This window comes from Haliotis rufescens, unplaced genomic scaffold, assembly GCF_023055435.1.
Source record: "Haliotis rufescens isolate VD_foot unplaced genomic scaffold, xgHalRufe1.0.p SCAF_22, whole genome shotgun sequence".
Classification (NCBI taxonomy): Eukaryota; Metazoa; Mollusca; class Gastropoda; order Lepetellida; family Haliotidae; genus Haliotis; species Haliotis rufescens.
The window spans coordinates 11,520,988-11,533,714 of NW_025963913.1; the positions used below are offsets into that span (position 1 = coordinate 11,520,988).

Genomic DNA, 12,727 nt, shown 5'->3' on the forward strand with positions numbered 1-12,727 from the left:
GAGTGGGTCGTATGGCTGAGGGTATTGTAATCCCGGTCGTCTGATTTACGGCAAGCTGTGCGGGAATCATGTGATCTATAACTGTATGGTGATGTCATATATCCCTCGCTTTCTCCGCCCGAATAACTGGACTGTGTGGCAGTATGAGATGGCGCACGCTTAGGATTACTATCCTGATATGCACGAGCTTTGTTAGTTCGTCTATCATAGTGGCTTGAGGCTGACTGGTGTGTATTTCTGTGCATACTGCGATGCGAAGACTGTGATTCACGATGTGCCCTATGGTGAGCATGGTAGGGAGATGATCTATGAGATTCTCGGTCTCTTAGTATAATTCTCCTACTGTCCTCATAATCTGATTCAGCGTAACCTTGTGCATGTCTGCTGTATGTGGGTGTACTGCCATATTCAGCCTTAGATCTCTGTTTACTCGTGATCAATCCCTGATTGGCCAAGCCGGGTTTGATTAACTGATTCTTTTAGATCTGAGATTTCCTGAGACATAGATTGCATGCGTGTGTCAATCATAACAGACATTGAATTTGTTATTCTTTCCGTGAACTCATTTAAGTTAAAGGGGGAACACGGCAGAGGGTGAAGATCGTTAGTTTCTGGCCAAACTCGATGATCAACCGTACCAGACGTTGCCGGATGCAAGTTAGAGGCTGTGTTAAGGCCGGTAAAATGCATCTGCTCCTCAACTTTATCGGGAGAGTGGGATGAGCGACGGGGTCTCTTCTCCTCATAAGGTGAGACGGCGCCCTCTCGCGACACTCGCTTGTCACCCACGTGATTAATTTTGGCTGCCAAGGGCTTAATCACTTGTTTTCTTGATGTTGATGCTCTAGTGATCTTTTTGTAATCGTGATTATTGATCCATGCCTTGGAGAGCTTGTCAAATTTTTCTTTTGACAGATGCTCGCAATAGCTGCACCTTGACTTCTGTGTGCAGCTGCTTTTCTTGCATGAGAGACATCTAGGGTGAGGGTCACCGGGAGCCTGGTGTTGCCCACAGCCCGAACAGACAGGTGTCTGTTTATGAGATGAAGATCTCATCCTACAACACTTTTCTTAACTAATTACTTACTAGAGACTCTGATCTTCTATACCCCAGTTCTGCTTATTTGTAGAACTGCTCACTGCTTGTAGTCTATGAATCTTGAGAAGATCTAATGTGCTTGTAAGCGTGGAACTCAATCACGTGTTCGGATGTGCAACAAAAATTTTCCTTGTTGTCATCTGGACACACAGGAAAGAAGTAACTAGATTCCCGCCTTGCGCATGTGCGGTGGCGCCCCTGGCAAGGAAAAGGGTTTCCCTCACAACTATGGATACGTTGGCAGTGTAGTGGACGTCTGTTGAAAATTTATAAAAATTTATAGTGTGGTTCTCAGCATAAACAGGAATTTATGGCAACTGATGTGATAGAGGTGATGTATTCAAAAGAATTACATGCATTTAACCAAACCAGTGTGGGATTTACATGGTATCCCAGTAGGCAAAACGTCCAACCTTTGGAGAAGGTTTCAACAGACAAATTCTGTCTGTGATTGTCCTTGGTCTGGTCATCCAAGAGTCTCCACAAGGAACAACGATCAATATTTGACTTTGACAGCACTCAGGAACAGGCAAACCATAGCCAGATCACCAGGAGAGGCACCACATTACAGGCGCCTAGGTATCGGTGTCAACAGTGAGCCAACGATTGAGGGACCATAGCACCAGAGCAAGAGATCATGCTGTCCAACCTCCTCTCAGAACAGACAACATTTAACATTCCCATTCAAGTATTCTCTGATGTGTCTAGCTTCAATATGTCCTTCAATGATGGCTGTAGACCAGTATTTTGAAGACAGGGAGAGACACTTGAAGGCAGTAACTGAGCATGATCATGGTGGCTCTGTGAGGTTCTGTGGGGGCATAAGCATGAACAACATGACTGACCTTCTTTGAAGTGACTATGACTGGTGAAAAGTACAGAGATAACATTGTACCGGTTGTGTCTCCAGGTACTGAACGTCATACAAGTTTCAGGACAATTCCAGACCACACAGAGCTAGGATTGTGACAGCTTACTCATGTCAACATTTGGTGAGATATACAGACTGGCCAGTGTTATCCCTGACCTATACCCATGTGTGACATGCTTGGACAGTGGCTCTTTGGGAGAGAGTGATGCCCCCTGTCATGCTTAATGACCTTCAAGCAGCCTTGCTTCAGGAGCGGCAAAACATCCCCAAAAGCCAGATAGGGATACATATTCGTGAACTGCACAGATGTTGTCGAGCATTGATCTCTGCTAGGTGATCAGTGTGTGTTTGATGTCACAACTTTCTTGAACACTACATTTAAAAATCAAATTTTGTAATGTTACGTTTGATTTGAATATATGGTCTACTTCTTTCACTCAGTTTAATGTTCAAATTATTGTAGTGTGTTCTTAACACTTCAGTGTTTTATATATTGTTGCATTGATAATGATCTGTAGCCTTATATATATCTTAACTTTTGAAGCCAAGTTTTCAGTTGACGGATCACCTTTGTATGTACAGGTATATTTTGTTCAGTGGCAGATTTCTATAGGTTACTCGCTGTAGACTGGTGTACCTTCAAATAGCTTTTACAAATGTTGCTTAAGGATATTGGTCTACACCTTTTTCTATTCAATTAGTTTTTGGTCCTGAAAACTTGACCTATATCCCATAATATACATTAGGTAAACTAACTGCCATTAAATGTTTTGCTATGGTTACACAAACAATATATTTAACTTGTTACTACTTCAGTGCTTAAGATGCGCAACTAACCAAACAAATACCCCAAACAAATACCCCCAACAAAACAACCCTCTTGAGTTAAATCCTCCTTCAGTCTATAGCTGATATGCCTGCTAGAGGAGAAGAGTAAGTTAACACCTGCAGCAGGAAGAAGGGGGTTACACCACTTGCTCCTTCTGGTTACTGCCTCCTGCTGCTGCTGTGATGCCTGGCTCCTGGTCCAGAGGTGCCTTCAGTGGCACTGCTGCACTCTCTGTACTAAGGCTGCTGACTTTGCTCTTATCATACGACCTGGAAGTAACAATAACCAATCTCAAATTCATACTTACTATTCAAATAAAATACATATTTATTTTCTTGACTCATTCTATATGTTAAATTGTTAGTTTCTTACCTAGCAGAACATTAAGATCATGGCTGTCTTTGGGCATGTTATATTTCCTAGATTGAGAAACAGGCCAAATCTTCAGGCACATAAGGTTTATCATGTAACTGTTGAATATTGTTACTGGGAATATAGCAGGTATTAATTACAGTGTTTCCCAACAAGACATGAAACTTCAACAGTGTAGATAGGAAGATTAGATTACTTGAAAGCAAAGACAAAATGAAAAGATGATGGGAGAAGATGTTGTGCTGTCCCCCTTACTCCTAACACTGACACATTCAAACTGATGTAGCATGTCATGGTATCAGTCTAGTTGGGCTGTGCCAGTAATGACAAGATGCACTGAACAGAGAGAACTGACTTATACACATGGCCTTATTCTCCAAATGAGATCAGTTGCGAGAGATTTCTTATACTCTCCCATCCTGTGACACACATCACAATGGGGTAAGCAATTTGGAAATTGTTATAATAACCTCATCATATAACTATCAATTTGGAAATAAGGTCTGTGTTGTTATCAGTACATACTCGTACATAAACACATTTCTGTCATATCCATGTGAGTGTAAATGTATGCGCACATTTAAATTTCTCCATAACTGAGCAATATTATTATATGCACATTTGACCAAAAACTCCTATATGGGACATTCTCAGAAAATGCTGGCATTTGAAATGTCAAAAATGACCCAAAAATAATAAAATCTGAAAGCATGATCATAATACAAAAATTAAAACATTACCACTTGAGAATTTTGAAAAATGAAAATTGCACCTCAATTCCTTAATGTGTTTTTTATACACATTATGGAGAAACAATGATAATTAAATAATTGTATGACCTGATTGGTGACCAACATTTTGTTATATTTCTATTGTTGTGAAGTCTCCCATTTCACTTTTTAGAGCAAAATGCAAATAAAGTAGGAATTATCAAACAATAGCTATCATTGTTAATAATTCTATGAATACTATTCTATTTAATAATTGTGAGAAATCCTGTATTTTGGCTGTCATCACACTATAAAAATCTTCAGATTTTCAACAGATGTGCTCTTTACTGTCAACTATCCATAATAAGTTGTGCAAGGAATAGTATCTTGCTACCTGTATCTCATGAATATATGTAACGTGGGAAACCTCACTTCTTTCCAACATCAGTATATGCAGATAATTGGAGGTGGTGTGTGGGAACTCATGTAATAGAGGTAGTATTCTTAGAATTTTAAACAATGATAACTATAATGATCAAAACCCCTATTAAAGCATTGGCAGATTATCCCAGAAGGACTGTTGGGGTCTGACATCCCAGGATAGTAAACAGTTGATTGTGGATACCTAATGGCTCAAAAACCTCTTCATTCTGGTGTTTGACCAATATCAGGCATACATAGAATCAAATCACCTCAAAAGGACTAAATCTAAGAATGTGAAAGACAATGGCAAATAAACTTTCGCAGAATGGCAAATAAACTTTCGCAGAACCATTATATTTGCATCCTAATCCCACATCATCCAAGGAGTGGGAACAACCAAGACACAAGAGACTGGGCTGCCACACAACACTCCCAGAGAGTAAACCTGGTTGAATGTGACATATTGTTGAACTTGTTTTGAGACCTCCCATTGGCAGCTGGCATGTAGCAAACAATATCCCATAATAATGTTATACAAGAGAGGACCTCTGAATGGAGAGGCCACTCTATCGCCACAATCCTATCCCGACGGGATAAATGTCTGCCAAAATGTTTAACTTCCCCGGGATATGACACAACTAAACGTGTAATCTCGTTCATTAAACCAATTGGTTTGGTTTCCCCGTGTCTGTCAGAGTAAGCTGACACTGTGGTGTTAACTCTGCCCACAAGGATCCAAGATAGGTCTAAGAGTTGCTTCCATGCATCGAGTGCATAGTAGTCTCCTCATAAAAAGTTAGGGGGCATGGGTGGCCAAGTCGTTTAACACGCTGCAATTTGCTGTGCAGAGTTGCGTGCCTTGGGCATGCCAGAAACTTACAATTGTGGGTTCACTCCAATTATGTTTCTAGGTTTGTCAGCACCATACCCGTGCTAGTGGGTTTCACCAAAGTGGTAAACATCTAAGACATGCATCACTTCTGGCTTTCCTCCAACATAAAGCTGACATGCCATGATATAACTTGAAGACTATTAAAAGCAATATTCTGCCATTTTACCCATAACACCTGCTCAAGTGGATCCAAAGTCTGGGACTGAAAATGGCGACCAAAAACACGTCTCCCAAGGATGTCCCAAGCGTGTTCAATCGGATTGAGGTCCGGTGATCTTGCACGCCAGTTCATGTGTGTAATATTGTTGGCCTGGAGGACAAAAGTAACAAAATCTTGATCGATGCGCATGAGGATGTTAGGACCAGTTTGGTGTGCCAGGGGAATGATGACAGGTGTGATAATCTCATCTCTGTAACATAACGCCAGTCATGGTACACCATCTGCTGACAACATCTCTTCACCCAAACCTATCCAACCCCACACTATCAAGCTTTAACCTCCAAAACGATTGTGTTCCACAATGGTACAGTTGTCATATTGTTTGGTGTTGTTGACAACGGCCCAACCATCATTGAAGAGTAGGCAATATCTGGAAATGTCTATGAAAAGAACATTTTGCCAATGTTTGACCCACTAATTACGATCATCCAGTGTTATCCATAGTGTGTAGGCAATGGCATCCGTTGTACTGGTCTTCTAGACCACAGACCCTCTGCATGGAGTCTTTTCGAACTTGTTAGTGTTGACAACCTGCCAATTGTTGAAGGTGATTCTGGAGAAATCGTGCTGTGGTGAACCTGCTTCTAGGCCAGTCTAGCCAGTCTAGGAGTTGTCACCTTCGGAGAACTGAAGCATGGTTTCTTTTGTCTTTAGGCCAGTTTGGTGAGATTGGGTTGTTGCTCTTAAAATGACTCAACAATAAACATTGTTCTGATTAGCTGTTTGAGCCAAACCACCCTGTATTGTTCCTGTGGCTCTAGCCACCTCAGTTTCAGTTAAATGGCGTCTAACCATAAGTTAAATCGTACTGACTTCAACTTCTCTCTCCACTGCCGGTATTTATACCATTTGAATGCACATGATGAGTTTTGTTGCATGAGTATGAGGTAACATTTTGCATGGTGTTTTCAAGGGTGGGAGTATCTGGACGATTTTATCCCAGTCCATGTACAATGAACTTTTCTGCCAGGTTTGATTATTTGTTCACATAACATTCTGCTGTGGATCATTTTATAAATTGCTACTTGTGTTTAAAAAATCATTATTTCGTGGAAAGGTACAAGGCTGTTAAACTTTTGACCTTAAAACTTTGGTTCATACAAGCTTGAATGGGTCTTCCCCTGTATGTCATATCTTTCAAGGGCTTCAGGTTCCCTAGTAACAATACCCACCAACTTAGAAAGTGATTGGGTCCCTCAGTCACACTGAAGATTATCCATGGAGACCTTTGGTAACATTCTTTCTGAACAACATCAGTAATGCTGAGGGGTGTCTCGAAGACTCTTCTGATGGCTGGAGACGAATCTCTGCTGTGACCGTAGAAAGGGAGGTGAGAGTCTCCACCTTTTTCTTGACAACCTCTTTCTTATTAGCCAACTTTTCTTCTTAGCCAACTTTTCCTTCTTAGCCAACTATTTGCTCTCAGCCTTCTTCCAAGATTCTGACAACTTCCAAATAATGTGCAAGACAACTCAGAAATAAATTTTGGATGTTGTTCCTTGCACACAGAGGAAAGAAATGAGATTTCCCACCTTACACTGAGCAAGGGGCATGGGTAGCAAGATGCTATTACATGCACAACTTATTATGGATAGTTGACAGGACAGAGGACTTCTGTTGAAAATCTGAAGATTTTTATAGTGTGATGACAGCCAAAATACAGGATTGATGGCACAGATGTAATAGAGGTTTTGTATTTGTTAGAAATATGGGTTTTTCAGATTACTGTTTTCAGTCGTACAAATGGGTATCCCTCATACCCTCACGTCTAGTTGCACGTTTAAAAGGAAGTCAGAAGCTGGAATGTAAACATTAAACTTGTTTCCGTCTGGTTGCACAAGCACCTCCCTATGACATGTCACTAATCTCGAAGAATAAGCCATCAAGCAGGACTGGACTGGATTACTTCCCCGTGGGGATGGCTGGGTGGGAACGTACGACTGAAAACAGACCAATAAAACACCGTTTTTATCTGAAAAACCTATGTTTTAGTCTGTTTTCAGTCAACAAATGGGTAGAATTCGACGGAACACTGGAAGGAGGTTCGGGAAAGTAATCAGGAAGTGACCTCTTTCACGTCGAATGTACCAAGTTCCTCACCCCTGTAGTGACAATAGAACATTCAACCAGATGCACGGACGAGACAAGTTGTTTATCACGAACTCACAGCATGGTTAATGCTCTTCGACCCACAAGTAACTATCGATGCGACAGGACAACTGCACACGTCAGTTGAATTGCGATCGAAGTGTGGTCGGCATATAATTTAGTTACAGAACAACTCACCATAGTCAAGGTAACTAAAAATAGCATGGTTAATGCTCTTCGACCCACAAGTAACTATCGATGCGACAGGACAACTGCACACGTCAGTTGAACTGCGATCGAAGTGTGGTCGGCGCATAATTTAGTTACAGAGCAACTCACAGTATACAAGGTAACTAAAAAATACAAGCAGTACTATAAAGTATGGGAAGACGATGCATACACTGAATGATCATAAAAAAAAAAGCCGAAGTACTGCACACAACAAAAAACCATAAGAATGCATACATTCACCAACAGCTTTTATTGTAACATGTTATATGGCACGAAGTGTCGAGCAAAAAGTCCAAAGTGAATAAAGCACAAATTCACTTTCTTTTCTGAGAGATCTGTTGTGCCACCACGAGTGGACCAAACTGTTTGAGTCCTTCAACATCTTCCGTTGAGATATCTCTGAGATAATGCGAAGCAAACACTGAAGTAGATGTCCAAAAGCAGCCCTCCATAATAGCTTGTAGCGAACAATTACTGTGGAGTGCTAATGTTGAAGCTATGGCTCGAACTTCGTGCGGATGAGAGGAGGTTGTAGGTGCGAGTCCTTGCGCCTCGTAAGCTCTGAGAATTACCGCTCTCAACCAAAAGGAGAGAGTATTACGTGTAATCTCTTTCTTTGCATTGGTTGAGAGCGGTATGAACAGCCGTCGAAAATGTTGTCGTCGCTGTTCAGATCGCTGCAGGTAAATACGAAGCGCACGAACTGGGCACAGGGTGAGATCAGCGTGATCATGAGGGCCCATAATGGCCGATAAGGAAGGAATGTGGAACATTCTCGAATCTTGGCCAGGAAGTTGATTTTTCGCTAAAAAATCCCATCTGAGACCAAGATGGACATTGCCATGGTTACGCTGATCGAACATTATCTGACCGACGTCAATGGCATGTTTTTCCGATACTCTCGCTGCCGTAGCCGGTGAGAGAAGGAAAGCCGTTTTCTGAGACAATAAGTCGAACGCGACCTGATCTAGAGGCTCGTAAGCCTGACTAGACAGGTTGCGCAGAACGACATCGAGGTGCCAGGTCGGCGGTCGGAATTTACATGACTGATCTTCAACCATGAAGGCACGTAGAATCTTCTGCAACTCCGGTACTTTAGTGAGCTTGTCGCCCGTAGGAGACGGCACCACTGAAGCCAAAGCTGCCAGATAAGTCGAGATCGTCGACCCTTTCAGACGCCAAGATGACCGGAGATAGACTGCGCTGATAGAAGCGCTGCCACTTTAGCCGAATATCCTTTCTTCATTATCGTGGTCTTAAGCAAACCCAGGTGTAAAACTGGAAGTTCTTTATCCCCAGATGCAAGTTGTCGGTGTGAGGATGAAGAAGGAGGTCAGCTCGATCTGGCAACGGGAACGGTGGCTGATCGATGATCTGAAGAAGTTCCGGGAACCACGTTCTGGCAGGCCAATAAGGCGCGACCAAAAGCAGACGTAGGTTGGCCGTTTGACAACTTTCTCCAGTATCGATGGTAACAGCACTGTTGGCGGAAACGTGTAAGCGTCTAGACCCTCCCACGATATCGCTAGAGCATCGTGGTCCCATACCCGTGGGTCTGGAACCGGCGACACGAATCAAGGGAGGCAGTTGTTGTACCGGGTTGCGAAGAGATCTACTAGGGGCAACCAAGTTGATCTGTCAGCAGATGAAAGACTGTTGGATGGATCATCCACTCTGTGGGAGACGGCCTCGATGGTCTCGACAGGGCGTCGGCTATCACATGGCCTCCGGGATGTGACGGGCGCGTACGCCCATGTCCAAGTCGTCGACTGAATGTCCGGTCCGAGTCGACCGAGTCGTTCCCTGTTTGTTGATGCAGTATACGACTGTGGAGTTGTCCCACTGTATCATCAGCCGTTTCCGACCGAGTCAAAGTTTCCAGAACTCGACCGCCTGAATCACTGCTTCCTTCTCGAGGCAGTTGATGTGGAGGACCTTTTCTTCTGGCGACCACAGCCCGGCCGCTTGGTCGTCCCCGAAGTGCGCACCCATCACACGTCTACGAATAGGTGTAGTATGAATGGAGGTTCGCTCATAAAGACGCCTTCGCACACGTTTGACGGCTGGAGCCACCACTCCTGATGACAACGTAGCTGCGCCGGAAATGGAACCAGGAGATTGGGAAACTCCAGGTGGGGGTACAGCAATCTCTGTGCAGCGGACGAAGTTGAAGACGACTTCGGCGAGTCAGGTCTTGGGCCAATGTCAACAGACCGAGGACTTCCTGCCACGTGTGCACCGACGCCGGGGCATGTAGAAGTCTCGGAACGCTGCTGACAATCTTGTCCCAACGGTCTTGAGGTACCGTGACCAGATTGACCCCCGTCTGGAAGCGTATCCCAATGTACTGTAGATCCCAAGTTGGTACCAAGTCCGACTTTTGAAGGTTGACGATCCACCCGAGGTACCGTAGTAGACTTAGGGTGGTCGCCAACTCTGCTTGAAGGGCTTCTGTGAACTGGTGAGCTTGGAGCTTGATGTCTAGGTAGAAGGCGACCCTGATCGCCTGCCGATGGAGCCATTCTACGACTGGCTTCATGATCTGTGTGAAAATACACGGGGCCGTAGAAAATCCAAACTGGAGGGCCGCCCACTGGTAATGAAGACCTTGGTAGACGAATCGGAGGTACTTCTGGAACTCGGAAGCTATTGGTACATGGAGATACGCATCCTGAAGGTCTATCGAGACGAGGAAGTCGTTCGGTAATATCATCTGACGCAGAGAGCTGAGGGATATCATGGTGAATGTGTCGGGTTGTTGGAGGTATGTTGTGTTGAACTTTTTTAGATTGAAAATAAGCCGCATCTTTGTGGAGTTTTTCTTGGGTACTAGAAAGATGGGCGAGTAGTACCCCGGTGATGGTGCTGATGTCCCTAGGCGAAGTACGGCCGCCTTTTCCACCAACGAATCGATGGCCTCCGTCAGCCGATCCGTTGGTGGAGTGTGGAATGTGCACATTCTCGTTTCGGTAAAGTCATCGTGGGGCGTTCGAAACCGGTGGCCGTCTGGACAGGTTGTGTGAAGTCAAAATGATGATGTCACGCTCGGCTTCCCTAGAGTACTTGTCCAGAACGTCGTTGGTACGACTGTCAAACAACTGTTGCGATGACCACGGGGCCCGTAAGAGTGACCTGCCATGACGATCAGGTAGTTCAGTGCAGTCGATGTAACCATGGCAACGTACCGTAGTAATCTGGCCTGATACATATAGGGACTGGGCGAGGACGTCAGAGATCCACCGTTGCATACAGGTGAGGACCGATGGCACCGTCCTGTCATCCTCGTCTTGGGGTTCTTTCTCCTCAAAGTACGCTGAGAGGGCCTCGATCGCTGTCGACAGCATAGCAAGCGGTTGTAGCTGGTGATGAACAGCAGTGTCCATGGATTCCAAATGCCTGTCTTCTACTAGAATCTTGGAGGGCGCTGGTTTCTTGAAGAGTAGCCCCCAATCCAAGTCCCTACTCATGGGTGACGAAAACGGCATGCCATAAATCGGGTAACGAGATAGACCAGGCAGCTTGCAGAAACTCTGCCCAGGCAGACCAGAGGCAAAGTTCTGGTCCATATCTTGAGCCATGGCTCTGAAGACATCGGGAGGAGAAACCTGAAGAGACTGCGGTATATATCCGACCTTAAAGCCCGCACGCATCGGTTTGTCATCGTCTTGTGATAACTCAGGCAGAAAGTTAGATAGCCAAGCAAACAACTCAATGTCTTTGGGAGGCAAAGGAGGGCTGTCGTCACAATCCATCGTCGACGTCGATTGTGGAGGCTAGGATGAAGGAGCTGGTGTACTGGTTGACGGTCCATGGACCACCGACGCAGTCGAGTCCTTCTTGGTTGACGCCGTCGAGGCGAGGACCACCGCCGTGATCTTGGCTATCAAAGCCGGGTCGATATGAAAGTGAGACGAGGGCGTCGTTCTGTCATTATCTTCACTACGATGCTGAACTCCCAGAAACTCCCTGCGAGAACGTCGCACGTCCTCGTGGGGACGAGGACTATGATCTCTAACTGTAGAAGTACTACGATCCCCATCGTAGTTATCGTCCGAATCGTACTCCCAACGACCACGAAGGCCATGAACGCCCTCGTGTCGTGTACTGTCTTTCGACGAGGCACTCGACCTGTCGTCCCGACTTGACCGGGAACGACTTCTGTGTCCACTGTCGTCCCGCACGATGTCCCTATCGTCGTTGGTAAAATGAGATACGGACCGACTGGGGACCGTAGTCCCCTCATGGTCCTCGTCACCACCAGGTCCCGTCGTGACTGGGGAGGCTGAGTGACGCTCGCGATTAACCGATTGATGAAGATCAGTCGTGCGGGTAGTATCATCAGCAGGCGAACGGTCATGTGTCTTGTCGAAAACAGAAGTTGACTGAGGCGGGTCTTTATCAACTGATTTCTTGGGTGTGGTCGATGGGGAGGGTGCAGAGTCCAAGGATCCACCCGATGACCTTCTCTGCTTGTAGCGCTGGATACAAGTTAAATTTTATAGAAGACAATTGCTCACATATAATCAAGTCAAACAGTGAAACACGTGTTGAACACAAACAATGGATTACCAAGGATTACATTCCAGGAGTTTACAGGTAAGACATATTTATTATTATTATTACTTTATTAGAACAACAACTGTAGACAAGCGATAAGTACTAATAGAATACAAACTAGCAGTCTACCGCGAAAGACTTTCTCGAGTGACCAGCTCAGAGGCGCGCTGAGAGATTTGTGACATGTTATAGGGAGGTGCGTGCGCAACCGGACGGAAACAAGTTTAATGTTTACATTCCAGCTTCTGGCTTCCTTTTAAACGTGCGACTAGATGTGAGGGTATGAGAGATACCCATTTGTATGACTGAAAACAGACTAAAACGGGTATATTTGAAGTGATGTCTTTGTCACTTCATATACTACATGATAATAATCAAAGAAAGGAGCCACGAGCCTAAATTGTTTCCATGGAAATAGGGAAAAATCAAATTTTG

The 12,727-nt window shown here is 44.6% G+C and overlaps 1 protein-coding gene across 2 annotated transcripts in view; it reads right to left on the reverse strand.

The window, feature by feature from the left end:
* Positions 1 to 1,358: 1,358 nt before the first annotated feature.
* Positions 1,359 to 12,727, reverse strand: part of LOC124146406 (molybdate-anion transporter-like) — a 129,443-nt gene continuing 118,074 nt past the window's right edge. The window contains exon 13 of one of the 2 annotated variants that reach the window (XM_046516672.2): positions 1,359 to 3,068. In XM_046516672.2, coding sequence (XP_046372628.1) covers positions 2,936 to 3,068 — 133 coding nt within the window. In that variant the 3' untranslated portion in view covers positions 1,359 to 2,935. The remainder of the gene's footprint in view (positions 3,069 to 12,727) is intronic. The other variant, XM_046516673.1, reaches the window with a different exon arrangement.